The sequence below is a fragment of the Fringilla coelebs genome, assembly GCF_963513975.1.
Source record: "Fringilla coelebs genome assembly, chromosome: 2".
Taxonomy (NCBI): domain Eukaryota; kingdom Metazoa; phylum Chordata; class Aves; order Passeriformes; family Fringillidae; genus Fringilla; species Fringilla coelebs.
In genome coordinates this window covers 35,434,748-35,462,639 of record NC_140029.1, presented here as the reverse complement: position 1 = coordinate 35,462,639, position 27,892 = coordinate 35,434,748, and the positions used below count along the sequence as shown (strand labels likewise).

General features: G+C 41.4%; 1 protein-coding gene across 2 annotated transcripts; it reads right to left on the bottom strand.

Annotated features, from left to right (window-relative positions):
• Positions 1-55: 55 nt before the first annotated feature.
• Positions 56-27,518, bottom strand: LOC311166286 (CD99 antigen-like). 2 transcript variants are annotated; one of them, XM_084226181.1, is made up of 11 exons: positions 27,378-27,518; positions 10,488-10,526; positions 10,117-10,161; positions 9,608-9,640; positions 8,652-8,693; positions 8,465-8,497; positions 7,373-7,444; positions 5,936-5,977; positions 5,319-5,429; positions 4,479-4,535; positions 56-1,890 (listed from the first exon to the last, which is right to left on the bottom strand). In XM_084226181.1, the coding sequence occupies exons 1-11, from the start codon at positions 27,436-27,438 to the stop codon at positions 1,865-1,867; spliced, it is 561 nt and encodes a 186-aa protein (XP_084082307.1). In that variant the 5' UTR covers positions 27,439-27,518; the 3' UTR covers positions 56-1,864. The 2 variants fall into 2 exon arrangements, with proteins under 2 accessions (XP_084082307.1, XP_084082308.1); XM_084226182.1 differs by having other exon boundaries at positions 4,479-4,532.
• Between the last annotated feature and the right edge of the window lie 374 nt (positions 27,519-27,892).

Below are 27,892 nucleotides of genomic sequence, written 5' to 3'. Positions count from 1 at the left end.
GTTTTTTTATTTTCAGAACTACAGAAGAGAAGAACACACAAACCTTTCCTTTAAATTTATTTTTAGAAAAATCACAATGTTGATAGGTCTTAGTAAGTAATTTTAAGGCTCACAAAAGCTGAAAAAGGATTCAACAGTCTTGGTTAGCTAAAAGCTAGTTTGAGCTCCTCCTGCCATTTTATCCCTAACAAACAGTTATTTTTATTTACTCTACACTTGGCATAGATGTATCTGTTTATTCATGTAGGCAAGCAGTACATTTCTTTGTATTTACATAAAGCAAATGCTTATGTAGGAATCACTTTAACACTCTCAAACACACTTAAAAGCTTTAGCACTTTCATACTAAAAGCAGACATAGGGCAAAGAGAGACTTACAAATTAATTCCATAAGAAAATACTAACATTTGTGAAAAGCTTTGTTGCAAGCTAAGAAACATGTACAAGAAATTCTCAAATGAATTATCCTTGGCATACATTCGCATTTGAATGTACAGATATATTTACAGGTTTAATACCCAAATTCATTAAGTTCTAAGATGTTCCATGAAATGTCATCTTCTGTAGAACTTTGTCAGGTGGCTGAAGCCCATTAATAAGACACATATGGTAAAACTGCTTGAAAATTTAAAGCAACTAGAATGAAAGCCAACAAAACTGGTCAGACCATTCCTTCCTGACAGAACTAGTTATTATTCCAGATTTAGTCCTTTATGAGTTGTAGTTTTCCATGTTTCCACAGATCCTTGAAACCTTCCTGTTGCTTTCAAGAGCCACAGCAGTGGTCACCAGTGCTTTCAGAGGAGGATGCAACCATAGGGGATCACCCTAGGGGAATCCTTCACAAGTCCAAAAGCATTTCTCATGTGTTTGTTATTTCTACTGTTCAGTGGATGCCTGTGGAGTGAGGCTGGCTTGTTCTGGTCACACTTGCTGTTTGTAGTTTGGAACTGTTTCTGTCCCTTACACATGTATAATAAGCCTTCTGAATTCAACACTATTTTTACTTAAGCTTTTGGCTACGGAAATCTGAAAATGTTAATCCCCACTCCCAAGTTCTTCATCCACAGCTTTTTAGACGATGCCAAACATCAATGTCACCAGAAATACAAAGTCCAATTATGTTTCTGATCTGCAAAACAGGCTATTCCACAACTGACCAGCTCAGTACTTGTCAAGCAGGAAGAGCCAGAAAGGATGAAGGCTTGGTGTGCATTAACTTTGGGTTTTCTCAATCTGTACCAGACAGATGCAATGAAAAAAAATCTAAAAACAAAACAAAAATTTTTGTCTCCTGAATGCTCAAGCACAAGCAGCTCTTCCCTGGCAGCTGGCCCAGGCAGCTACACAGATTGGATCAGCAGCACCCACACCTAGATCCACCATCCATCCACAGTGAGCTGTTTGCTTTCATGTGCCTACCACATACACCAAGCTGGTTGGTTGGTCCACTCACTGAGTTCAGGTTATTTTAAAAAAGGCTTGTATTGCCTGAGAGCAATAACATAACAGAAACCATAACTGCATATTGGTTTTGGAGAGGTAAGGAAAAGTTAACTACACTGAATGCACTTGAGACACACCTATTTGTCAGAGGAGTAAAGGAAAGAATGTAAAGGCACAACATACTTCTACACTCCTGTCATTAAGGCTGTGTATTGGTGTGCAACAGTGCTTCACAGGGCTAACCATACAGAAGTACTCAGGTCTAAGTCACAGTCACAGAGGTGTTTCAAACAAGAGCTGTTTTCTCATGAAGCTGTTTGTTATGCTTTTTTTTCCATTTCATTTTCTTTTTTTTTTGGCAGAATGCAGGTTGTTTATCCAGTTCCAAAGATCTGCTCTTCACCACTCTTCCGTTAATTTAGTTCTCCAGAAGCGTGCGCTGAACTGAAAAGTGAAAAACAATTCAAGATAAGTGCACTAAGTTAGTACACAATGCAAGTTATACACTACTATGTAACACTTTATGCAGTCAACAACACTGAGGAGATGTTTGACACCCTGTGATAAATTTAGGAAAGTAGAGGCTTGATTCTATGAAGCCAACTGGCTGCATAGCAAGGAACATTATACCCAGATTTCTCACACAAATAACCACATCCTACTACATACAGGGAAGCTATCTACACTTGCACTGTAACCCAGCACTCAGATCAGGCTGGCAGGTCCTGCAGATGCAAACAGGCTGCTCATACAAAAAGTAAGCTACTGGAAATAAGCTCCTAGGTTCAGGAAGTCAAAGGTAGGTTTAGACAAAATTTTAAAAACACAGACCTATTCTGCTATGCCATTTGACCTGGCTTAATGAGAGACTGCTTCTAACTGGAAGCCATGTAGGCACATCTCTTACCAGAAGCAGACCTAACATCTGCTGACTCCCAGAACTCAAATCAGGAGCAGCACCATCATGACCATGGCTGCCCAGTCTCAGCTCAACACATGATCATGCTTGTCTGCAAAATATAACAGAGGTATGAAATCTGGGACAAAATATGTCATCAATAATAAATTAGATTAGATCAACATGCAGAAGTAATCACACTTGACAACATTCCAAGTGGGACTTTACTGGTTAAAATAAGGTTGCATCATCTGAGGCATTTCACTTTTGAGTTCTGGTGAATCTTGGCCAGAATTTCACCATAACCCAACTAGAGGTCATATTTTAATATTTTAACTGCCTTTGGTAGAGGACTTTAAATGATACTACTTGCTTCCCTAATGCACAGCTGAATTGAGGATACCTGAGTCTCTTCAGTGCTTACAGCCAGTCACAAGAAAATGTTTTGTACTTGAGAGTTTCATATATTTAACAGCTTAAAGTGTTTATAAAGAAGATAATGAACCAGATGAAAGTTTATAACAAACTGATGAAATACCCAAGAGAAATAAGGCATAATTATTTTTCAATTATAAAAACCCCAGAAATAGTTCTGCAGGTTTAAGATTAAACTCACAGAAGAATATACTGCAAATATATATTGCTTTGAGATTTTAATACTCAGTACTTCAAAACCAATGAACTTCAGCATGAGGTTATAGTGCTTCTTCCTTTGTTGACCGGTCACAAGGACTATAAGGCCAAGTTTTCACCTATACCATGCCTTCTAGCTCTATCCATGGATTCCTGGAGCTTATCACTTGCTCCATCATCCAAATCCCCTACACAACCATACGTGGAAGGGTGAGGTTCTCAGTGTTTGTTGCTTTAAATGAGATCCCTCCACAGCTCTCACCTTTGTAGAAAGATTAATCATGTGATGGTTCTTTCATACTAAAATCATTCTCTGTTCACAACAGAGAATGCTTTAATTACAACATGCTAGTGAGTTCAGTCCTCTTTGCTTCCAGCCTGGTTTCATCTCTGTCCAAATATCATAAAATTTTTACTATACATTCTTGCAGTGCTCTGAATCAGTTTATGATTAGAAAAAATTTCAGATTCTAATCAGAAAAAATATGCACTAAAAACTTCCAACTGTAGCTATTCATCACACTGATAGAGCAGGCTTGTGTTTTTCCAATTGCCTCTAATGATACTTCTGCAGAGAAAATTCAGTTCTTCACTTTCTCTAAGCACCTACATTTCAATGCACTCTCAAGGCAATAAACCAATCTGTTCAATAAAAAACTCGAGAAAAGCAACCATATTGTCAGAACTGAAAGCTTGATTCACTTCTAAGTTTGTCTTCATGGTAAAATCATAGAATCACAGAATCATTTATGCTGGAAAAGACCTTTCAGATCATCCATTTTACCTCTTACCCTAGGGCTGCCAAGTCCACCACTGAACCATGTCCCTATATGCCACATCTATATATCTTTTAAATACCTCCATGGATGACAGCTCCTGTGCTTTCCTGAGAAGTTTCTGAGCAGCCTGTTCCAATGCCTGATAAACCTCTTCATGAAAAGATTTTCCAAATATCCAATCTAAACCTCTTCTGGCAAACTTTGAGGCCATTTCCTCTTGTCCTATCACCTGTTACCTGGGAGAAGTGACTGACACACACCTGGCTACAACCTCCTTTCAGGTGGCTGTAGAGAGTGAAAAGATGACCCCTGAGCCTTCTTTCCTCCAGGCTAAACATCTCCCAGCTCCCCCAGTCACTCCTCAAAGCCCTTCCCCAGATCCAGTGCCCTTCCCTGGACATGCTGCAGCACCCCAGTGCTTCCTGAAGCGAGGGGCTCAGAACTGGACACAGCACTCCAGGTGTGGCCTCACCAGAGCCAAGTACGAGGGGACAATCACTGCCCTGGTCCTGGTGGCCACACTCCTGCAGATACAGGCCAGGATGGCACTGGCCTTCTTGGCCACCTGGGCACACTGTCAGCTCATATTCTGCCAAAATTGTTAATTGTTTTTTTTTTTTTTAACAAAACAGCACAATTCATTTTCTCCAGGATGGTCAATAAAGTGCATTTAACAGGATCCCCAGTGAAGACCTGATCTTCCATCTAGATTCTTGCCTTACCAGGTGGCTCAGATTGTGCTCCCCTGTGGCTATCCATATTCACATTCTCTTCATCTGCTGGGGAAAAAACAGATATTCAGCATTCAAATTCTCTTATATTTGAGGCTCTTGATAAATAGAGATAATTTGAGAGAAGAAACAGCAGTGAAAACAATGGGCTACTGATAGCAGTTGAGTTGCCCTGTTTTGTCTACACATTAATTTTAACATACATAGTAGAGATCTTTTTCGGTTTCCAAACTTCCCAAATTACAAAACAGCAGTGCCTGGCTGAATGACTGCTCTTCATAAACAGTCAGAAAGAAACAGACAAAACCAAAGCTTCTGCCCATCCTATCCCCCACAGTACTCCCAAAGTTCTCTCACAAAATTATATCTTACTTAGGTGGAAAGGAATCAAGCAGTATATCACTGCAGAAGAATAATTTGGGGATGAATACTGGGGTAAGTTGTCATAAAACTAATAAGTAAGCAAACATCTTGTGAAGACAAAGCCAAAATTTATAACATTAGAAACTACAAAATATTTTTCAGCATGAAAAATCTCTAATCCCAACCTTCACTTGATTCTCCTTAAAAGTATTTTTTGCAGTCTCTCCTGCTTAATTTTAGCCAGAAGTGCTTTTATTTTAAGAAATTTAAAGTTTTAAGTCCTCCTAGTTTTTGGGCAAGGAATTTGTCAGTCTTAAATGACTAGTAGGAAAGGTTACTCCCTGCGAACATAAATTCACTGGGCTATTACAACTACCTTATAAACCAGATCAATTTATAGTCCACACATAAATACAAAAATGCCTCTCTTTAAACAGTAGGAACCCAAAATTAATTTGGAACTCTTACCACTTTGTTTGAAACAGAGTTTCTTCTTCTGGTAAGCAATGAAACTACCTACTGATGCAACTACAGTAGCACCCACAGCACTTATAATTCCAGCTAGTACTCCCTGAGAACCTGAAGAAAACAGAGATGTTTATGAACATTTTTCAGAACTCAAAGCCACATCAAAATATTGTCTCAAAGTAAACACTTCCAAAAAACATTAAACTGAAATTATGTAAAATTGTAATATTCAACCCTGTGCACAATGAAAAGTGAATCCTCTCATTTTATAACCATTGATTTCTTAGCAGTGCCCATTGTTAAAGAAATTGAGCATGCCTGTTTTAAGTTCCACTAACTAAAGGAACCCTTTCATTGCCATATCTACTTTGTATGCATGCAATCACTGCACCAGCATCTCTGAGACCTTCACACTCGGGAATCATTTGTAACATAGAAATGTTAAAGGACTATGGAGGCAGAGCTTAAAAGTAAGAATTGCAGACTGCACAAAAGCTTTTCACTTGTAACCCACTCCCAGCAGTGACCATTCTAGCAGAAGATTAGCAATCAGAAACCCCAAGAAAACACGTTTCATACATCTAAACACCATCATACACACACACTCATGCACTTACCCTCGCCTTCTTGGCCACTATTTGGAGTTGGACCCTTCCGTTCTGTAAAAATAAATGGAGAGTTTACATTTCATATGTCTAAAGAACACTCATATCATAACTGACAACCATTTTGTCAATTAATTATGCAAAAATACCAGCCATTTATTATATACATACAGAGCTAAACTGGCACTGAAACTTTCTATTTTCAAAGCATGGCTCAGAGCAGTGCCAACTCCAGCCTTCAGTGCTCAGCACTTCTACAAGATGAGCCAATAACATTTGTGAAATCTGGTTTAATAAGCCTGTGCACAACCACAGAGAACACATATGATTTCAGAGTAACATTCAGCTGTATTTCCACAGAACCTTTTCCTAAAATCCCAGCCTCATCTACCTTTGCAATTCTCTTCACAAGCAAGCCAGGATTTCTATAAATACTAACTCTATTTGTCACTGTGCAACTCGTACCACTGAGGCAGGATCCACCTCAGATGAAACCACAAGTCTCCACAGATGTTCCTTGCCCCTTCCAATTTTCAAGTACTGCCCCAAAGGAACCCTACCCCAAAAAAGTGGCATCACTAGTCTCTACCTAGGACAACTCTTCAGAGAAGTCAGTTACCATTAGCACATCCCAAACCCCATCAAGATATTTACACTAATTCTGATTTGGAAATAGTAAAATTGCAGTAAAGCACTAATTTTAGACATGGCAAATTACCAAAAAAAGTTTGGCAAGCTATGAAATGGTTTTATACTGTTCAGAGTTTAGAATCATATGGTGGTGAAGGGACCTTAGCGATCACCAAGCTTCAAATCCTCTGCCATGGGCAGGGACACCTTCCACTAAACCAAGCTGCTCAGAGCTCCATCCAATCTAGTCTTGAACACTTCCAGGGATGGAGCATCTACAACTTCTCACTCCCTCACCTGCCTCACTGCCACCACAGCAAAGAAGTGAAGGCTAAGGATCACTTGGAAGTGTAAATATCAGTTCATCCTGTGGGACAAAGGAAATCTTTGAGAACAGAAGGTGGACCCTCTTCTGGCCCACTCCTAGGCTCTCTGCCTACAAGAACTAAAATAAACTAAGAGTATGCCATAAAAGATCAAAAACAGCACTTGGATGCCCTTAAAAACTGCATTTATGGTGAATTTTGAAGTAAGTAGTGTGTTCACATTTCAGTTTCAGAAGCCATATTTCTTAGCACAACAGTAAAAAAATCACTGAAAATGTTTGCTGTAGATCAGTTTTACCCCTTAAATATTTGGGGCTTTTTTTTGTCAGAGACAGGACACGTAACTTTTGAACTCGAAAATTTGCTCTTAAGTTTCAGTTACCAGAACCAAATGCATTACAAATTAGAGCATGTCTAACCAGCTTGTGAGCAGGCTTCAATCAAAAGCTCAGGTAGCCATAGAAACAACAGGAAGCACAGCCTGCTATCTTACCATTGCTGTCACTGCCATCACTTCCTCCTCTTGGTAAATTGCCATCCAATAGATCTGAATCATCAAATTTGTCTATAAAATAAGGCAAATAACATTACCATGTTTTAAGTTCAGTGAATAAGACACACCAAGGCATATAATAACATGGAAATTTTCTCAAGACCATTTAACTGAATTTGTGGCGGTTTTAGGCTCATCACCAGAGTCAGAACATTTAACCTTTAAAAGCCCTCCCAATGTCAAGTCCCTTCAGCTCAGCACTACAGAGTTTGACAGCAGCACTCCTTTCTCCGGACTTTCTGAACAACTGAGAGAAGTCAGTGTCCAAGAGCAGGCAGTACTGCACAAACAGGTTAAGCAAGCAAGGAGCCCCAGAAGCTGCTAAACTCTAATAGCCCAAATCTCACTGGCCTGTGAAAGCAAAGTAACAATGTGGACAGAAAAGGACCATTTACTTCCAAGGCTGCAACTGTGAATGATTCTTCAGAGTTTGGTCTCTAAGTCACAGTCAGTTTTTTTTTTCTGGGTTAGGCAAAGATAGGGAGGACCTCTAAAGCAGAACATGCAGGAAATGACATGTATTTAAAACCTAACTTTCAGACACAAAGAGTTGTATTTCTTAATGGGGACTTTAAATAAAACAAAACAAAATGAAACAAAAAAAAAAAGCAACCCTTTAACTTAGAGCTTTCCCTTTAATTTAGATCCTTTAAGAATAAAGATCATAGGCAGTTGCTACTTAATTTTGAGCATGACTAGAAGGTATTGAGTTTGTAAAGAAGAAAGAACTCAATTCAATACATGGCTACTTCACCACAGGCAGCCAAGAAGAGCATTGCCCCAAGCACACACACACACACTATCCTATCCTGCTTCCTCCCCATCTCATCCTGTTTTTAAGTGAAAGTGACTCAACAGGTTTGTTATGGAATTTCAAGACTGGTGCAAAGCTTATTTGCAAGACAACTTTTTCTCAATCTTCAGTGTTTGATGTATGCCACACCTGACATCCACAGCAGGCAATGAACAAGGATCAATTATTGGAAGTGGAACTGAGACAGTAAAACCAGGAGTTTGTGCTAGAAGCCTTACCAGAATTTTTAGGCTGATCTTTCTTGGGGTTATCTAATAACAGAAGAGCGATGTAGGGGAAAAAAAAAAAAAAAAGAAAATGTTACGATAACAAAACCAGACTAAAACACAGTAATGTTCAAAGGGATTAGGAGAGATTAACAAATACTCTTTTACTGTTCAGAAATTCCTGTTAGATCAGTCTTACCAGTGTCTCTAGGATTTGCAGGAGGATGTGGCTTGGGATCACCTGTAGACAAATAATAGTTAGAATAAATTGAGCAAAATTGCTAGTGTGAGGAAACCAAAAGCAGAGCATGGAGTGAGTGACCTTGAAAGATGATGTGACCTAAATTATATCAAAACTTCCCCATGTCATTTTATTTTCATTAGCTAATGCTGTGTTTCTTTGGCTATTTTAGCTAAACACTGTGTTTTAATGCCAAAAAGGGTTTTCCTGCTACATTAACCAGCATGTCAGATCCTTGCTAGGATGGAACATACACAGAAAAACTCATTAAATCTTAAGCAGCATTTTAGTTTGAACATTTAATTTCAAAGGCTGAGTTTCTTAAAATTTTTCTACCAGGTACAGATTACTTGTCTGTTTTCTTTTTTAAAATTTCCAGGTTTTAATAGAATATAAAGTCTAGTATCTCACTTGAAAAAAAGAAAAAGTACAGAGAATAGAGATAGACTAGGTCCCCACAATGACATTTCATTTGGCTTGCCACAAAATAGGAAAATAAGAGATCTTAGAAATTATCCCTGTACAGTTTTGTCACAACCTTCACATTAGAAAAAGTACTTTTCTTCAAATTATTTGTAACAGATTAATGTTTCCTTGTGCTACTAAAAATACTTCCTGAAATGGAAGAGATTACTTTGGAATTAACATTTACTTCCATAAGTAATAGTTTATGGAGTCAGTGCCATCTAGTGAAAAAACTGCAATGAAACAAGTAGAAGCTGGCTAAGAAATTATTGAAATTCCTACAGTTCTAGTGATCCAGAACCTTAAGATTAACAAACATAACTAGGCTGCAGTTATTTTTATCAACAGTCTGCTACCCTAATCAAGTCAGTGCATTATTATACTTAGATCATATAGGATGGATAGATATTGCACCATTTGAGCAGTGTCCAGGAAAATATGATACTTACCAAAATCAAAAGCATCAGACAAGTCTAAATCACCTACAAAGAAAGAAGGGAATTTTTAAATATAATGCAAAAACTGTACTCTTAGACTACTTTTTAAACAAAATGGACCTCACAATGTTTTTTCCACAAATGAAAGATGTGCTCACTCATCAGTGATTCACAGAAAAGCCTACAAAGTGAACCAGGCATTACCTACCAAGTGACTTGCTGCTTTTGGAGTAGATGGGACCTGTCACGGGCCAGCTCAAGGTGAGCAAGCTCCAACCACGTAGACTGAAAGCCAACAGAAGGCATTTTCACAGGGTTTTGAAGCTTGTGAAATCACAAAACACATTTCTGAGAGCAGATTCCAAAATGAAAAAATCCTTTTGCTGTTAGGGAACTGCTTTTTTTAATAGAAATATCACAACCCTGTGTGTCACTAAATTGAAAAATTCAGGACCTCAAACTGGTATGCATACTACACTTGATTTTACAGCAAAAGGCATTACAAGCCAATTAGATCTCACCTGATGATGGCGTCTTCTGAGTTGCAGGAGGCTTCTTTGTACTTTCTGTCAGGTATGGTTAGGGAAAAAAAATAATTAAAGACTATTTAACACACTGTTCAGAAGGTACATGAAGGACAAAGGACAAATCTAAGTACATGTCTATACATCAAAATGCACAAGATCAAATCTATACATCAAGACAATTTTGCCTCAAAGAGAAATCTTTAAGTCTTCAAAAGACAGATTTGAGTTCTGTGTGGTCAACACCTTGACAAACACATGGTTGAGAATTGTTCCACTGAGGTTTAAACAAACCATATGTGGCAAAGTTGTCATGCTTGGTCATGCAGTGATACTAACAAATCAACAGGTGAAAGAAACTTTTTTACCTCCCCAAAGTGCATCTTCTAAGGAGAATTCATCTTGGCCTATAGAAGATAAAAGAAACAGTAAGGACACTACTTTTTCCTACACAAACCCAACATTTAATAAAGTCATAAACATATCTGTGATCAATCTTGAGGTATGCTTTCTGCTTCCTGAGTCAATCTAGAAGACTATTTTGAGTCAGGATTGAAGACAGACATTCTTCTCTATTTCTCCAGGTCACTATCCATACGTCTTTTCAAAAAAAAAAAAAAAAAAAAAAAAAAGAACCATACAAAAAATTTGTTCTCTAGAAATGACCTTAAGGGTTGGAACATACATTCCTGCAGCCAATAATGCACTTTATTCTTGCCACTGCTATTGCATGTTTCCTTAGAGCCATCCACAGCTTATTCTTTCCCACCCTTCTTTCCCCTGGACCACAAAATAAGCTAAAAGCTTTGGAGCACAAAGGCCATTATGAAAGTGATGTAATAGAATTCATACCTTGGCATTAAAAATTAATTTCAATGGGTTTGTAAGACTTACCTTTCCCCCTAACTAGGGTTACCAGTATGGAGGTGCTTAAGATATTAGCACAAATGATCTTGAACAGTTTTTCAACTTCCTAAAACCCAGCTAAATGCAGCTGGCACCACCGTGGGGTCTCCACTACAGGGAGATTAGATTCTATTTTCAGTCCTTAGGAAAAGAACACTGTCTCTTGGTGTATTAAATCAGGGGCTAGAGCTACTGCTGCTTACCCATCCAACTGCAAACACACCAACTCAAGACATACATGACACAAACTGATTTCCCAGCACAAATGGAGCGGTGTGATCTCAACAGCAGAGCCTTGTAAGATAAGTGGATAGCTAAAACAACTGCTTGAGGTGTTTTTAAGTTTTCATCATCCCTACTTTCACTGAAGTGTGGAATAAGAAAAAGACCGGAAAGTAACTATCGGCCATTCCAGAAAAATACATCTAAATAAACTGCTTCAGCCCCACAGAAGCTGGAGGACTTCTTCTACCTACTGAGGATCAAGCCAGCCAGAGCAAAAGTTATGTCCAAACAGAAACCACCTTAGTTCAGAAGATACCTGCATAAAGTATTATGTGTCTGGCAGAAGCAGCTACTGCAAAGTCTGAAGAGAGGAATAAAAACAAATATCAAAATCAAACTAGAAGCAGAATGCACCTTTCACTTACATGAGAGACCAAGTCATGAGTCTAATATCAAGAATGATGGGTGCCTATATAGCTGGTGACATCTTTTGCCATAACTGAGGTCAAAATTGAAATCCCTTTTCCTTCTCATATAATTGCATTAATAATGCCTTTTTTCTAGAAAAAGAAAAGGAGAGCAAGATACCTTTGGTTTTTTTTTTTTTTTGGTAATAGGGAAGCAACTGGAATGGAATAAAAAAATACGTGCACTCTGGCCAACTGAACTGCTACAGCAGAAACTGAAATCTGAAGTCAAAGAAGTAATTCCCATACTGGAATATTTGAACTAAAATCACCTTGCTCACAGCCAAGTAAGGAGACCCACCTGGTTTCTGACAGAGCCCTTTCATGGAAACAGAGGTGGTTGATGGCCTTATTGTGGTGCATGAGTAAAGCACATTTAAAATTTCCTGAATAAAAAAAGTAGATCTTGAACAGAAAGCAAGAAGATATTTTACTTGGTATCCCTTATTTCAGGTGGAGGCCAAAAGCTCTGTTAGATCACAAGAATGCAAAATATTTGCAGGTCATTTAACTGAAGTCTACACCAACTTGCAATACAATGTTATAAACCTCTGTAAAGTTAGCAGGTGCTAAGACCCAAATGCCAGTTACTTCTGAAGTTACTCCTTTGGTTAGACAACACCAAGAAACCTCTGTATTGACAGGCAAAACAAGGTCTAAGCACTCATAAGAAATTTTAACAGGCATTTGCACAGCTGTTCCTCAAAGCTGAGTTCTAGTTTGCTTGTGTTCTCAAGCACATACATCTCTCAGGCTACAGTCCTTTGGGAGGTATGCCTAAGACAGGACCTGATCAGAATGTGGTAGTGTAACTCCAAGAGGGCAGGCATAGGAATTTGTTGAAAATGTACAATCCTCAAAACACTCTCCCAGAGCAGCACCCAGAGGAGGGACCATCAGGAACTGGTGACACCATCTGTCTCAAAGTCCAAGGTATAGCACTAAACACAATGAACATTACACTGGTTTGTGTCTGTTTCAAGAACCCTGTTTCTTTCCAGGCAGATGGAAAAACAAGCACATACACTCAACTTTACAAAAGTTGGTGCGGCTGAAATTTTACCTGGAGCAGAAAAGAGGCTATATGAAGAGTTTCCCAATGCCAGCATAAAACTCAGTCCAGGAACTCAGAATGGCATCAGCTGCAGCAGTTTCCCTCAAGAGGAGGAAACCTTTGTAAAAGGGTGTGCTTCCAGTGACATTGCCATTTTAACGGATTTTGTACATGAGCTTCACAGAGAAATAATTTAGGATGAGATTGCTCACTGCCAAGTTCATCTAAAAAGTGCTCTGACAGAGGAATAAATAAAATTGAGAGCCAATAAAAGAAAAATATAATCATGCTTTATTGACTGGAATTACTACTCTGAAACCAAAATTCTGCTTTCCAAGCATGCAGCAAGCATATCAGGCTTCTAATATACATTACTTTTTTGAGATAAGGTAGCAAAAAATGCCAAAACTTAGGTTATGGAACTCATTACAATAAAAATCTGCCCTCTAAGGTGGTGGAAGTCAGCTTTCCCAGCAAAGAAAGGTATTTCTCCACTGTTCATGACAAACCTTCCTACGTCTTTAAAACAGTTGCTTTTATAAATGTAGTCACTCTTCTTTTGGTATGGGTGGGTCCAACTAAAGAAGAAGTTCAGTGACATAGTCTAAAAGAAGAAAAGCTCAGTATGATTCAGATGGTTCCAGGAAAAAAGTAATTACAAAACAAGAGATAAAGATGAAGAACAAAGGTACTATCAGGGCCCAAGAAGGAAAAGTCAGCAAGAATATGCTGCACTCCCTACAGATTTGAGGAACACCCAGAGCAATTGCACTTATGAGCATTTTCTTAGTATAAACAAGGATACTTACAAATAGAGCAGATATTGTATTGCATATAAAGAACAATACAGCAGGTATTTCTAGCTCCTAGGAGCATGAGCAGATTAAAGAATACTTTAGAAGTGTCTACACTATTTTCCTTTCACCTCTGTATCTCAAATACCTGGATCTCAAGAGACAGATCTGCAGCAATGCATCTGAACCACTCAGACTACAGTGTGCACCAACCATTTTGCTCTCTGGAATTCATCAAGGTTACTAAAACATAAACTGTGCTAAAGTAAGAAAGAAGAAGCTAAGAAACTGAATTCCAAGACCACAAGAAGGAGATACCAGAGAGCTGTGAGCCACCTGGGCAGTAACCAATCACAAATTCTGAGAAGTGCATGCAAAACACATGGATGAGCAAAGGCACCAATAAGAAATGCCTGATCAGCATGGGCAGTAGAGTTAGAATGTACAAATAAGTGCATAATGTAAACAATAAACAGCTTCTGCTAATCATATTGGTTAGTTGTCCAGGAGTCCTCAATTTCCCACACAGATGTTCACCAGGCCGTCTCTAGTAACCAACGCAGCTTGTGTTAGCTGGGGGGAAAACAATAGGCAAAAGAAAAAGAGCAAACAGAGGTTTTGAATAGCTGGAGAACTACAGGGTATCCAAGAGATCCAAGTAAGCAAATAAGAGTGCAAAGGCCTGTGCAAAGACCTGTCACTGTTCTCAGACACTTCCTGCTACAGTATTAGATTGGTCATATTCACATTCCACTGCAGAAGGCAGAGAAGTACCACCTCCACACACTCAAAATAAGCAAAACCCAGCTGACCACAGTCCTGGGCAACCTGCAGAGGCTGACCCTTCTGAAGCAGAGGGTGGGACTGAAAGGGCACCAGCTTCAGCAGCCTATGGTTCTGTGAGAAGGACCAATCCTAGTCACTGGACTATACTCCTTGTGCTGCAGTCACAGAACTAAAAATAAAGTAAGTCACTCTGTCTGCAATTCTTTTTATAAATGAGAACTGAAATACATTGCTCTGTCTCCTGAAGTTTGTAAGCAGAAACCTAAGTACACTAACAAAAGCTGCTAGAAGAACATTTGGGTGATGGAAGCGTGACACTTCCACCAAGAAATGACAAGTTTTGGGGGCACTGGGATGGGAAGTAGAAGGAACGGAAAAGGGTTTTGCAAAATGTAACAAAGGTACTGAATCCACATGGCAAGCAATCAAAGTCATTGGATGTATTTATTTGATTTTTTTGTCCCATTTTTCTTACCTGTAATTTCAGGAGGGCCTGACCACAATTGAAGACTGCAAGTGTCATATAATATACTTATTGCTATTTCACCAATGTATTTGCCCATACCAAACACAAACACATTACTAAAATTAGTGAGCATTTTAATTATTACTAAGTTACCTTTTGTGTCAATTCAGGGACTAAAGCAACATACAACTGACAGACAGAAACAGGGGCTTGTCTGCATCTGTGTGCAGCAGTTCAAGGCACCTTCCTCACAGCCACCCTAAAGCACACTGAGGTTGCTCTGTGCATTAAACATAAAGTTAATTGATGTCATCAAGGCCAGCCCCAGAGCCACGGCTGCCACTGCCTTCTCTTCCACCAGCAGAGCAAAGCCAGCCCTGTCCTTCACCCCCTGGAGCAGGCAAGGAGTACCCCTGCCCCTCTTCCCAGGTCTCAGGGTCATCACTGTTCCTCCAGGGAGGCTCACAATGGGCCAAGACCTCTCTGACCTCCACCACTGCCTCTGTGATCATGGGGCTGGATCAGGAGCTCTGAAGCAGCCTTAGGAAAATCTGTTCTCAAATCTCACCCAGATCAAGAAAGACTGTGCACCTGCTTTGCATTCAGACACTTCTGAAGTTCTGTCTTGGCATAAGAAATGTCAGTTGTTCTTTTTTTATAGGCCTAAGATACCAAAATTCTTTAATTACATGTTGCTCACAGTCTACAGCTTCAAAGTTTAAGCTGTTCAACAGACAGGATTTTAAGCTTTCACAAAGCTGACAAGCCTTGCAGCTACTACTCACATACTCTACATTTCCATAACCAGGTGCACTCTGACCACAAGGTTCACATTTACTGTTGCTATGTAAGATTCCTTTCCTAACCACTATATCAGTCAGTTTCATATTAACTTTGTTAATATATGTTAGTTCACATTTTAGATTACAATGCAATGTGGGTAGTGGAATTTTACTGGACACTTTGGTATTGAACATGCTAAAGTAAAAGAAACCAAAGGACAGCTTGGCCCTGTAAATACTGACTTTATTTCTTAGAAGCTTAGATATAGTAAAATACATGCTTGGGCAACCAACATAATGTCAGCATCCTAACCACTCTAACACCTCTAAGAAACCCTCCCAGTATTGGCTGGCATCACAAATAATTAAATAAAGTGAATCTGATTCCAAGAATGTCTGGATCAGTTGAAAAGCAGTAAGAAATACAGGTGCTTTCTAAAGTTTTACCATTATTAGTATTCAGTACTGTGGGTGTCAGTGACTAGTCAAATTGTGTTGTATTCAACATTTGAAATCTACAAGAACCCAGTGTAAAACCACATTCAGGATGGCCCAAATTCTTTAGGATACCTCATGCACACAAATTTTATTCTTGTAGTTTTGCATTTTGCATCCCAGCCCTCCTCCTCAGTCCTCAAGGGTCTGTTGCCCATTTTCATAACATCCTCCAAAGGTCAAAGCTAGTATGTCAGCACCTCTCCCTCTTCCAGTCAAAGACTCTTGTTACTCCTCGAGGTTTTCTACACTTACATCTGGCAATAGCTTCAGCAGTTCTTGACAAGAACCTTTCTGACTGACATCCATGAAGCCTCTTGGCCTGAACTGTGTACCTAAAATCAGTGGCCCCATCACAAGCAGCCAAACCTCTACATGCATTTCTAGAGCTCAGAACCCTGCCCAGTCTACTGCAGAGAAAGGGTGAAGTGTTTGCAGGGCAATTGTGCGATGTCTGGGGCATGACTTCAAGGGCTGTGTGCTTTTCCTGCTGATCCCAACTCAGTAAAACACTTTATACAGCAATAAAGTGGGTAAGATGATAAATTAAAGGTTTCACTCCACATGAAACAGTCAGGAAACATCAGCATTTTGTTTGGTCTGCATCCTCACACTGCATCACTCGTGGCCTCTTGGATAGGGGCAGGAAGGAATGGAAGTAAGAGGAATCCCGGTGTAGTGGGGGGCTCAAAGGAGAAAAAAAAAGTCTAGCAGCAAGGTTCAGGGGCCAAAAGATTGGGGCAATCTGCATTGTATGAAATATGGTAAAGTTTTAGCACAAGAAATGAGGAAGAACTAAGAACCCAAAATCTGAGATCTGGCCGACATAGAGTAAAAACTGGCAAGGGCATTGGTCCCAAAACCTCAACTGTTGGACTGGTAAATAATCCTCACTCTGATTAAGGAAAAAAAAGGTTAAATTGTAATTTCTGCTGAACAAATTAATGGAACTTGGATCTTCATTTATAAATTCCTTCTTTAAAATAAAATGTATTTGAAATATACACTTGCAATGCTTACAGAGCCAGATCAACCCTGTTATTTTTATAGCAGCACACTGAAATGAAGATTCACAGTAAGGAGAACTCCTGTGTCTGCTCATACTTGTAAGATGACAATTTCACAGCTTGTTTCTTTCACCTTCCTCACCACAATTCTCAACAATTCAATACAGTTTGTATGCTAATAGCAAAGTCCAAACAAAATCTGCAATCTAACCAGAAACATTAACTGAACAGTAAAACTAACTTTGTTTTCCCAGACTATTTTCATTGTGACTTGTTCAGTTATGGCTAAAAAGACTCTTCAAGCTTTTCAATCTGTGTACCTGAAATGAGCTACAACCTCCTGTGCTAAAAGAGAGGGGAAGACTTTGGGTTTTAGGATGAGGGTTTCCTGTGGGGAAGGTGTGGGTTGAGGAAACCAGACTCAGTACAGTGTTTGCAATGATTTGAATCACAGGAGTTGGCAAAAATATATGGCAAACCAGAAGCATGGTATAAGTTTTGTTACTCATTTAAAATAAGGTTGAGAGGTTTTCCTTTCAACTTCCTATCCTTTAGTACTTGAGGAAAAGGCAAGTTTTCCCTTTTGTACCAAGGTTACGTTCTTAGTAGTTTCAGTGTGTTCATGAGCCCAGAAAAACAGCTGGAATGCATTCACAGTGGGACTGTTAGTATTTCCAGTTCAACTGCATCTTGTGAAAGTACTACTGCTATATTTGGACAAAACCTTTAACAAGAATTCTCCATGTCCACTCTAAGAATTATTTTCATAATCTTCGCTTTGATTCTGTATCACCTCCTAAAATCAAACTGGATTTTATGTTCCAGTGTTAATCACTTGCAGGCTGCCTGTACACATGCCAGACTTCAGTTTGCACCATAAATTTACTTATTTTTAAAAAATTTAATAATTTCATAGAATTTCACAGGAAAGCAATAAGAATGGATGCAGGACAGGTAAGAATTGCAAGCTGAAGGAGCTGGGCCAGGATATAGGACTGGCAATGGAGCCACTGACAATGGGATAGAAGTAGAAGCAACAGGGAAGGGGAAGGAGAGGGAGAAATCTGGATGCAGAGGACTTGTCAGTTCACTACAGCCACAAGCTTCAGAATCTCAAGTCTTGCCTGAAGTTTGGGGGAAAAAGGTCCACATCTCTGCTTAGTATACAAAGAGCTTCACAGAAGTCCAAATTAGAAAAAAGGAAAGCTGAAAGTTTTTTTGAGAACAGTAGAGAAGAATATTGTAAATCACACTGCAAACTTGCTGGCTAAGACAAGCAGAGATGAAGAAGAGATGTCTCAATAACCATTTGCAACATATGGGGAGGGAGAGAGCAGGGAATAGATGGTGAAGTAACTCCTGAATTTGAGATCCAATGGCAAGAGGCCTGGCATCCAGGATGGAATGAGAACCAGAGAGAAGGCAGGAAAGCATTTCTAGTGTTGAAAAACCACAGACAGGTCTGGGTAGCTGGAGGTGAGGGAAGAATCAGTACATTGAAAGATAAGGATATAAAATGTAGAAAAAGACTTATCTAAAAGCTTTTTGCATAGAATTCCCAAAGCCCCTCCCCCAAAGCATATCCCAAAATCTCATTTCTAAATTTAACAACGACTTCTGTGACTCTAGAGCTGTCTGGTTTGTCCAACAATAGCATCAGCTCTAATAAACACTGAATACCACCCACCACAACAGCCTCACTTTTTATTCACATCTCACTTCTACTACTGCTACTATCGCCACGAGTTCCTTTTCACATAGTTTACTCTTCTCCTCCAAATCACAGGGAACAAAATAAAATAGAAGTCTAAACACTCTAGCTTCACTTCTTCCAGAAACAGAAGGTTTAGAGTGTAATATTTTTGTGTCAGTCATAAAAACAGTAATCCTACCAATATTGCTTGAATTTGCTTTCCTGGAAATATTAGTTTCAAAATTTTTCACTTTACGTTATCCTCACAATGTTATAGTTCTACACAAACAGAAAATACACAAGCAACATTTTTCTGTGGTTAAGCAAAAAAAGCATGCAAAGACAGTTTGATAATTAAAATCAAATTTTTACTAATTAAATTGATGGGTGTTTAATCAAAAAGAACTTCTATTTCATGGAAAGATTAACTTGTATACTGAGTTGAACTTGTAACCAGTGGAAAAAAAACTGCTATCCTAAAAAAAGTTGGATTTTGCCATGATTAAAACTCTTGGGCTCAGAGTGAAATGAGCTTTGTGGGTACTTTACTCACATCAAGAAATGGATACCACTTCCTGTGAAAAATTTGGGAGCAAGAAGAGATCCAATGGGAGTTTTACATGAAGCAAACTATGAGAAAAGTAGAGCAGAATTAACATCTGCATTTAAATAACCACTGCTCCAGTCAAGAGGCCTTCCTTCCTTTTTACAAGTACTGTTAAGGATGCCAGTTTTAGATGTTTATAGCATGTGGGCACTTAACAAGCGACTGAAACGTGCACAGAGTAAGCCAAATGCAACCTATGATGCTGTGTGATCAGACCTGGCTTAAAATGTAAATGCTCTCTTTTAAAATAATCTTTTTCCCAAAACATATCTGAATTTCTCCTGCATTTTACATGTCAACTCTGTATTTTAAAGGCACTGTTCTACATTTAAAAAACCCATTCAAGATTTAGACACACTACTGTAAACAGGCCCTACACCACAAAGATGTTAAGTTCTTGTAATTTCACGTGAATGTGCCTTATGACTTTTTGGAATTCTTTGTAGAAAATCTTCTGGATCTTATTATTCTGGGCTTCACAGTCATATCAAATGTGGAGACTAAACCAGTTAAAAAGGAGTTTGTGATGACTATCACTGCATTTATTTTCAACAGGTGAAAACTGTACCCGTGGAAGGAGCAACAAATTTTCTGCAGCAAGCTGGGAAATCCTTCCTAGACTAGACTTTACAAACATATAGAGAAATGATTCTTTTTAAATGAAAAATAAACTAAAACTATCTTGTATGATAGCAAGCAACCTTCCAAACACTAGTTTTTGGTCGGCCTTCACCTGGAATGGTGTGCAATATATCTGGAACTGGCTGTTACAAGGGACAGAAATGCAGCCCTACCATCTTCCATGGCACCATCCAAAAAGGTTCAAGGCAACATCTCTGGAGAATTTTTCCATGGTACTGATGCTATATTGATTGAAGGAAAAACCTTCAAAACAGTACTAAGGAATGGGCACCATGTAGTCTTTGTCTTTCCCCAGCCTGATCTGATTAATCTGAAGCCAGCAAATCAACACGAAGGCTGAACTCCTCAGGCTAAAAAATGCCCCAGCATTTGACAAGTTATATGCTGAAGAGGCTGCCATGAATTTGCAGCAGTGATGGCCTGTGTTAGCCTTAGAACATGCTTGGGAGCCCCAGTGGCCCTGAGAATCCATATACACAGCCTCCTGAGTGATCAGTAATGTAGTCCAGAAAAGGCTCAGAGACTGGAGTCATGTTAATCAGCAGCAAGGAGGAAAACCATTTCCAATATCAGAAGAATGGCAAGCAATACAACAGCTACTCAGAAATATTTTGAACATATGATGTAAATAAGATTATCTGAAATTCAGAGGCAATTTAAGAAACATAGTAACCACATTGATCAGTTAGCCAGACTTGCCAGTACAGGCTTATGGCGTGGGCGCAAAGGAAAGATATTTTTAGCCAGGTAGGTTGAGGGAGGAAATACAGCTTAGACTGGTCTCAGGAAGCCACAGTGCAAGCAATAAGGCAGTGTGAAATCAGCAGAATAATAGGACATGCATGAAAAGTTGTTGAAACTGTAAATGTGATGGGAGGAAGGGAAGTTTGAAGAAGCCTGGCAAGTAGAGCAGCCCCCTTCATCTTCACAACACCAGTCCATGCAGCAGCAAAGTCAGACAGGAGCTGCCAGACGATTTTCTACTTGGAAAGATAATGTAGGTGGCACCCTAGATGCAACAAATGTATGTGTGTGTGTTGGCATGACGGAATGCAGCCTTGGCTAGGCTTAGCAGTAATCATTTCAAAACCACAGCTGTCGAAGAATGAGGGGAAGATCGTGGAGCAGAGATGGTGTATCATATTCCTTCTAACCCCTGGCATCTAGAAAGGTAGAACTGTACGATGTCTCACTCCAAACTACACTCCAGGAAGAGCAAACCTCAACTCTATGAAGGTGGGGGGAGCCAGTCAACACGAGCGTAGGAACTCACCATAGCAGTCTCATAGATAGCAATTTATCCCAATTTCAACTGGGTGACAAAGAACCAGCCAGCCCCTGGGGTGCCAGAATTAGAACACAAGGCTGTGTTTATCCTCCTGCAGCAACTGAAATTCCTAAGGAAGAAGTCCTTATCACTTGAGGACCAGGTATTACCTACTAAGAAGCCTTTGAAAAAATGATAAAGAAATTAGATATGTGCCATTATATACCCTAAATAGTCCTAATTTAATTCTAAACCATGCCATGTGTTTCGGAGACACAAGATGTAGGCATTTGAAGATTTATGTCCAAGCAATTCCTGGGTACAGGCTGGTCAAGAATGTGTTGCATGGATGATCCATTCCTGGAAGTGCTCAGGTTGGGGCTTTGAGCAACCTGGTCTCATGGGAGGTGTTCAGGCCCATAGCAGGTGATTTGAACCAGATGATTTTTAAGGTCTCTTCCAACCCAAACCATCCTATGACCATGCAATGAAAATCAATGAAAGTACAGGACATGAACTTGGCAGGTTTCCAGCAGCAAGCTGCCCTGTCTGGGAAGAGGCCACGAACTGCCCAGCATCACTTATGGTTATGTCACAGTGGCACTGACACTGCTAGTGCACACCTGTCTTGGTTTGAAAGACAGGTGTCTGCCAAGGGAGACAGAAACCTCCCTTGGAAAAGAGACTATGGCCCCCTTCTCTCTGAATTACTATGACTTCGAAATTACAGGGATTTTGGGCAAAGATATGGGAAAAGGATTAACAGTTCTTTACTCTATTGATAGAAGACAAGCACAGCAGCAGCAGACAGAGCAGGGGGAGCCGAGCCCAGCCCAGCCCCCCGGCCGCAGGCGCTTCCCTTTGGAGCAGTTCCGGGCACGGCCAGCAGGGGCGCTGCGGGCTCCCGGCCGGGCAGGGCGGTGCCACGATCCCCCCGCGCCCGCAGGGGGCGCTGTGGCCCAGCTCAGCCGCGCCGCCCTCACACGGCAATGGTGCACGGGCTGGATGGCAAACACGGCCGCAGCAGGAACCGCAGAGAGGCCGCTGGAACGGCAGGCTGGGCTCAGCCCAGGGAGCGGGAGAGGCAGCAGAAACTCCGCAGCTGTTGCAGGGGCCATGGGGTGTCCGAGCAGGCAGAGGTGTGGGTTACAGCGCAGTGAAAAAGCCCGAGGCAGCAGCAGAAAGCAGCAGGGCCGGGCAGTGGCAGCCGGGCTCCTCCTCAGCAGCTGCCGCGGAGACACACCCTCCAGGAAAGGGGACAGGGTTCGGGTATCGGTTTTTTCCTCTGAGGCACCCGAACAGATGGCAAGGGTCCATTGCAGTGAGGCAGGGTGCCAGTAAGGTCCCAGTTCAATGGCTGCGCTCATGAGCAAAGGCTCACCCATGGCAGGAGAAAGCAGGGCAGGGCTGGGCTCTGGCAGCCCCCACCAAGCAACAGCTCGACCATCCTTCTCCAAAGTCAAGAGAGCAAGAGGGCTAAGAGCTGCCCTAGCCCCGTTTTCCCCAGCCCAATCCTCGTGGTATCTCTGCCCCTCCAAGAGAAATCCCCCAGCTAAGAGAGCGGGCAGCTACACCCTTCCTGTGGAAACTTGTCTCTCCCAAGCATCAGTCATGGTTTCTTAGTGACAGATGGGACAAAATTCCATGAGAGAGAGAAGCAATAGGAAAGATCGTAAACTCCAACAACACCAAACCTTCTGCTGGTCTCAGGAGCACAGAGTATTCCTGCTGGAGCACACATGAGGAGTCAGCCAGCAGGGACAGGAGACACAGGAAGACATGGTTTGAGAGACTCACAGCGGGAGACTGGAGAGGGAACATGTGGCTGTAGATGTGCTCTGGACAGTAGAGGTTCCATGCCAACAGGAGACCTCCTGGAGGTACTATGGCAAAGACACACCTGAGGGAGTGTGGCCACTCACACCAGGGCCACCCACAACAGAACAGTGACAGCCCCGAGGGACCATAAGTGACCCCGATAGTGGACAGGACACTGAAAAGCAAATAGGAGCAGAGGAAGATCAGCATGAAGCATGAAGGAGAAGCAGAAAGACACCATTAAGCTCATTACAACTTCTTGCTCTGATATTACCCCAGCAAAGGTGTAGAAGATGGGCTGAGCACAACCTGCAGTGAAAATCAGGGAAGCTGATATAGAGTAGGTAGGGTTGTTTGGGCTTAAAATTGAAGCAGGGAAGAGGGAGGGCCTTTAGGTTTTGATGGATCAACTTTTTTTTCTCAATTCTCAAACCCATGATTAGAAGTTTGCATTGATTGAGAGCTAATTTAAGTATAAGTCCCATGCACTGAGACTGTTTTGCTCATAATGCTCTCTCAAAACATTTTTACTAGACTCCAGAGAGTAGGTTCCTGTGCCAAAAGCAGTTTGCAGAAGGCTAGAAGAAATTGGAATGCTCCCATCAAAATGATCTTAACCAATGACTACTACTATCATTGCATTTTCTAACACAGCTGACACCTGATGAAATACAAAGTCATTTCAGTGGGAAGTTCAAGACAGCAAGAGTTAAAGTAGGCAAGAGTCTCAAGCACAGGCGAACCAATCATATGAACCAGAGTAACATCAGGAAAATATTGAAATTGGTCTTGGCTAGATGGCAGTAGGCTGAGTCACACTTAGCTCTTGCCAAGCTAAATCAGTGTAACTAACAGTTATAGCTTAAGGAAAGCTTATGGATTGTTGCAGTGACATCATTTTGATATAACAGTGCAGTGGCCATTTTATATAACACCACATGAAAAAATTATTAGCTGTTTCACATTAGAGAAAATAGAAAGATGGAGAAACAAGCACTTTGTTTTTAAAGTTCATACTGCCATGAATGCATTCTAGCACTGCTACTGAAATTTTTCAAATAAAAACTATGGGGTGGCTTGTTGGTTTATTACTGGTTTTGTTTAGGTTTTTAAAATCAGATTTAAGAGGCAAAAAACTACAGAACCTGCAAAGCAGAGCTCAGTCTCCAGGAGTCCCTACAGCACCTCCCTGTCCCAGCTGAAACTCTACCTACTGGATTACAAACAGGATCATTTCACCATCTTCCATCCAACTAGTCATCTCTCTCAACACTGAATTGCCTCAGCAAGAAGTCAGAAGCTCAAGTGCTTCCTTCCCTTCCTCAGGGCCCTCTGATTACAGAGGTGTTAGAAAGAAGGGATCTCCACCTGCACTTCACCCCAGGCTACTGATCTTTCAACATGGGTACCTCATTTTCCAGCCTGTATTTTGCTCACCTCCTTTTGGCAGCTGTGTTTCAATCAACAAGCTCTCCCCAATTCTTGCAACAGATAGGTAAACCATATATCCCAGTCCAAACTCCAGGCCTGCAGTAAGCAGACAGCTTTTCATGCTTTGATCTTTCTGCAGTAGATAAGGGAGACTTTTGAGCCTTGTGTCTGAATACAGCAGTTTCTTGCTGCTCATCATGCACAGAATCACAGAGAATCACTGAGCTTAGTTTAGATCTTTAAGATCAGCAGTTTCAGGCGTGGAGTATCATGCAAGGCTTTTTTTGTTTGATTCTTCATCTGCTGTGGTCTTCATACACATTGCTTTTTCTGTATTGTATTTTGAAAACCACATGCCTCAAATTAGACACAGGACTAACCTGATGATTTTGCAGGTATAAGATGGCTGAGTTGGTCTCACCCCTCACAGCCAGCCACAGCAGGAAGCCTCTTGCCCTTTCTTCCCTGTCCCCACTTCATTTCCACTCTCCCATGCCAGGCTGGGCCACTCCCTTGTGCTGGCAGGAACACCCATCAAACACTCCGAAGAGCAAACTCAATGCAGATTAGTCATCTGCTGACTTATCAAGCTGAATCATCTCAGTGCACGCCTAGATGGGCACCAAAAAAAAAAAAAAAAAAAAAAAAAAAAAAAAAAGGAAGAGAAACAGAGATCCCGCTCCTCAGAAGGGGCAAGTTGTCAGACTGCCTATAGACTGGTGATATAAAAACTGACATTTAACCTTCCTATGGATACAGCCCCAACAGTATCTAAATTCCAGCTCTGCCAGACTGGCAGAGTTCATACTTGGCACACGAGACAACACTTAAATAGCAGCTTTGAGGTTAAAACTGTGAGCACTTTCTCTAAGTAAGCTCAAATAACACAGTGCATCCTTGCTTAATAATCCATTCAAATTCTTGTTGATATAGTGAACATTGATATAACACTAACAACTTTCCTGTGCCTAAAATGGATGATCCTGTTATCAGTCCAGTGCACATATTCTTCTGCTTGAATCATGAAAGCAGGCAGTCCCCCACTGAAAATAGTCAACTCCACAGAGTTTCTTAATAGCTGGCCTGCTGATAAAGCAAGACCCTTAACTTTCTATAGTAGTTCTGTAAATTCAGACTACAGACAGCCCAACAGTGAAAATTAAGTTTTTCAAAAACATTTAATTCAGGTTTTGCTTTTGTCATTTAAGATGGCACAAGCACAAATCTGAAATTCCCCTGGAGGGCCCCACCCTCTCCAGGCTGACATTCTCTGCAGTTCTCAAATTCTTACACATTTTGTTTAAGGAAAAAGTGTCCAAGCTAATTATAACCTATCTACTCAGTTTGCATTACTGACATTAACCAGTACTCATATAAATTAATAGCTTTCTAAATGCAATCTTTTAGATTGCTTGAAGCAGTAGTATAATTTTCCTCAGAATTCAAAACAAAACCCTTAGAGGCAGTTGTTGTATACCTTCCCTCCAGTAAAGCACAATCCTGACATCTCTTTTCATGTCTACACTTCTTGGCAAAAAGTGTAAGAAGACACTGTTTCTCAGTGGCCCCAAATACTTCCACGTGTAAAGAGCATCACAGCAAAGATCTTGCTGTCCACAAACATGAGGACTTCTTGCAGAAGTACAGGAGGAAATTTTCCACACAAGTAGTAAGATGATAAATGTAAGCAGCCTGAGTCATCACTCAGTTTTAAAGGTGGCTTCCATAAAATTGTACAATTTTTTCCAAGAGCTCAGCTTTCCCAACCTGCAAATCAAGAGCATAATAGGGCCACAACAGAACTGAATTCAAGCAGCCATGCTGTCAAACTGCTTATCTGGCATCACGTGTGCACTACCTACAGCTTCCAATCAACGTTAAGAACATGCATTTTTCCTTCTCTTTCACAGTGAAGAGGTAGGTACTTAAGATTTGAGGTGCTGCTTTTATGAAGTACCTGGGAAAAAAACTAAACAGCCTAGACGTAGCAACAAGTAGGCTTACTGGCATAGTAAAAAGAAGAAAAAAAAGTCTTAAAAAAAAGTCATATGAATGGGAAAGGACAGCTTGGACTGCATATTCCAGTTCAGCAGTGCTCCACCGGGAAAAATACCTTCGTACTGGGGACTTTACTATTTTCTCCACCCCCAAATGTTTCTTTTTACCAAATACCAACGTGCTATTACATACAGACTTTTTTTGATCAGGGTTCAGGAAAATCGTCCCTAATCCATACTGAAGCAACGAGAAGCTTCTCAGAAAACATACCAGTGTGTTTCACCGTGCGGTTTTGCTATAATTATTTTTTAAAGGCTGTCGTGTGACGGCAGACTTTCTGGTGAGTAACTATCCGATGCCCCGGGACTGCCGTGACTCCGCTTTCTCTCCTAAAATGGAAGCTGCGCTCCAGCCGAGCTCCCCAGGACCCGAAACCCCCTTCGAGGACCACCGTGCACCCAAGAGCCCTACTAGAGCGAGGACCACGTATCCACCGCAGATGATAAACCAGTCAGTTCCCAGTGCGGAAGGCGGGCAGAAAGCTCAGGAATACTTTTCCAGCGAGTAAAATGAGAAGAAAGAAGAAGGAAAAAAAAAAAAAAAAGGCCGGAGGAGGGAGAGCGCTGTTTCCCCGGTCTAATAGACAGGGCCAGCCAGAGACCCGCCCGGCTCCCTCCCGGCACGGCTTGGCCGAGCCGCATTGCTGCCCCGGCTCCGTGCGAGCGGCAGCGCTCGGCCCCCGCCCCAGGGGCTCAGGGCAGGGGAGCGCTGCCCGCCCGAGCCGCGGCACGGCCGCTCCGCAACTCCCACCCCTCCTCACCTCTGACGGAGACCAGGACGGCCAGGAGCAGCGGGAAGAGAAGGAGCCTCCAGCGCCACATGGCTGCCCGCCCCACAAACTCACAGACAAACAGCCACCTCGCGCAGCTGACAGCCGCTCCCAGCACCGCCGCAGCTGTTCCCCGGGCTGCAAGGGCGGCACCGCCCCGGGGCCGGGCCACCGCCCCAACGCGCTGGGGCCGCCGCGCCCCGGGGCCCTCCTTCCAGCTGGGAGGCGGGATAGCTCCGGGAGCCGGCGCCCGGTGCCGGGGGTGGGGTTTTCCCTGCCGGCCCCGATAAAGGAGTTCGTGGTGCTGCTTCGTCGTGCTGCTCAGCCCGAACCGCTGCCGTGCAGCCTGCCTGCGAACCGAAGGGAGCTCCGAAAGGAGGCTACGGGGCTTAAATCTGGTCCCAGGTTTTAATAGCAGAGGTGAATGCTCAGGGGCTCAAGTACCGCTGCCCTCTCTTAAACCCGGCACTCCCGTTCATTGCCTTTCCTCAAGAAAAGTCACCCAA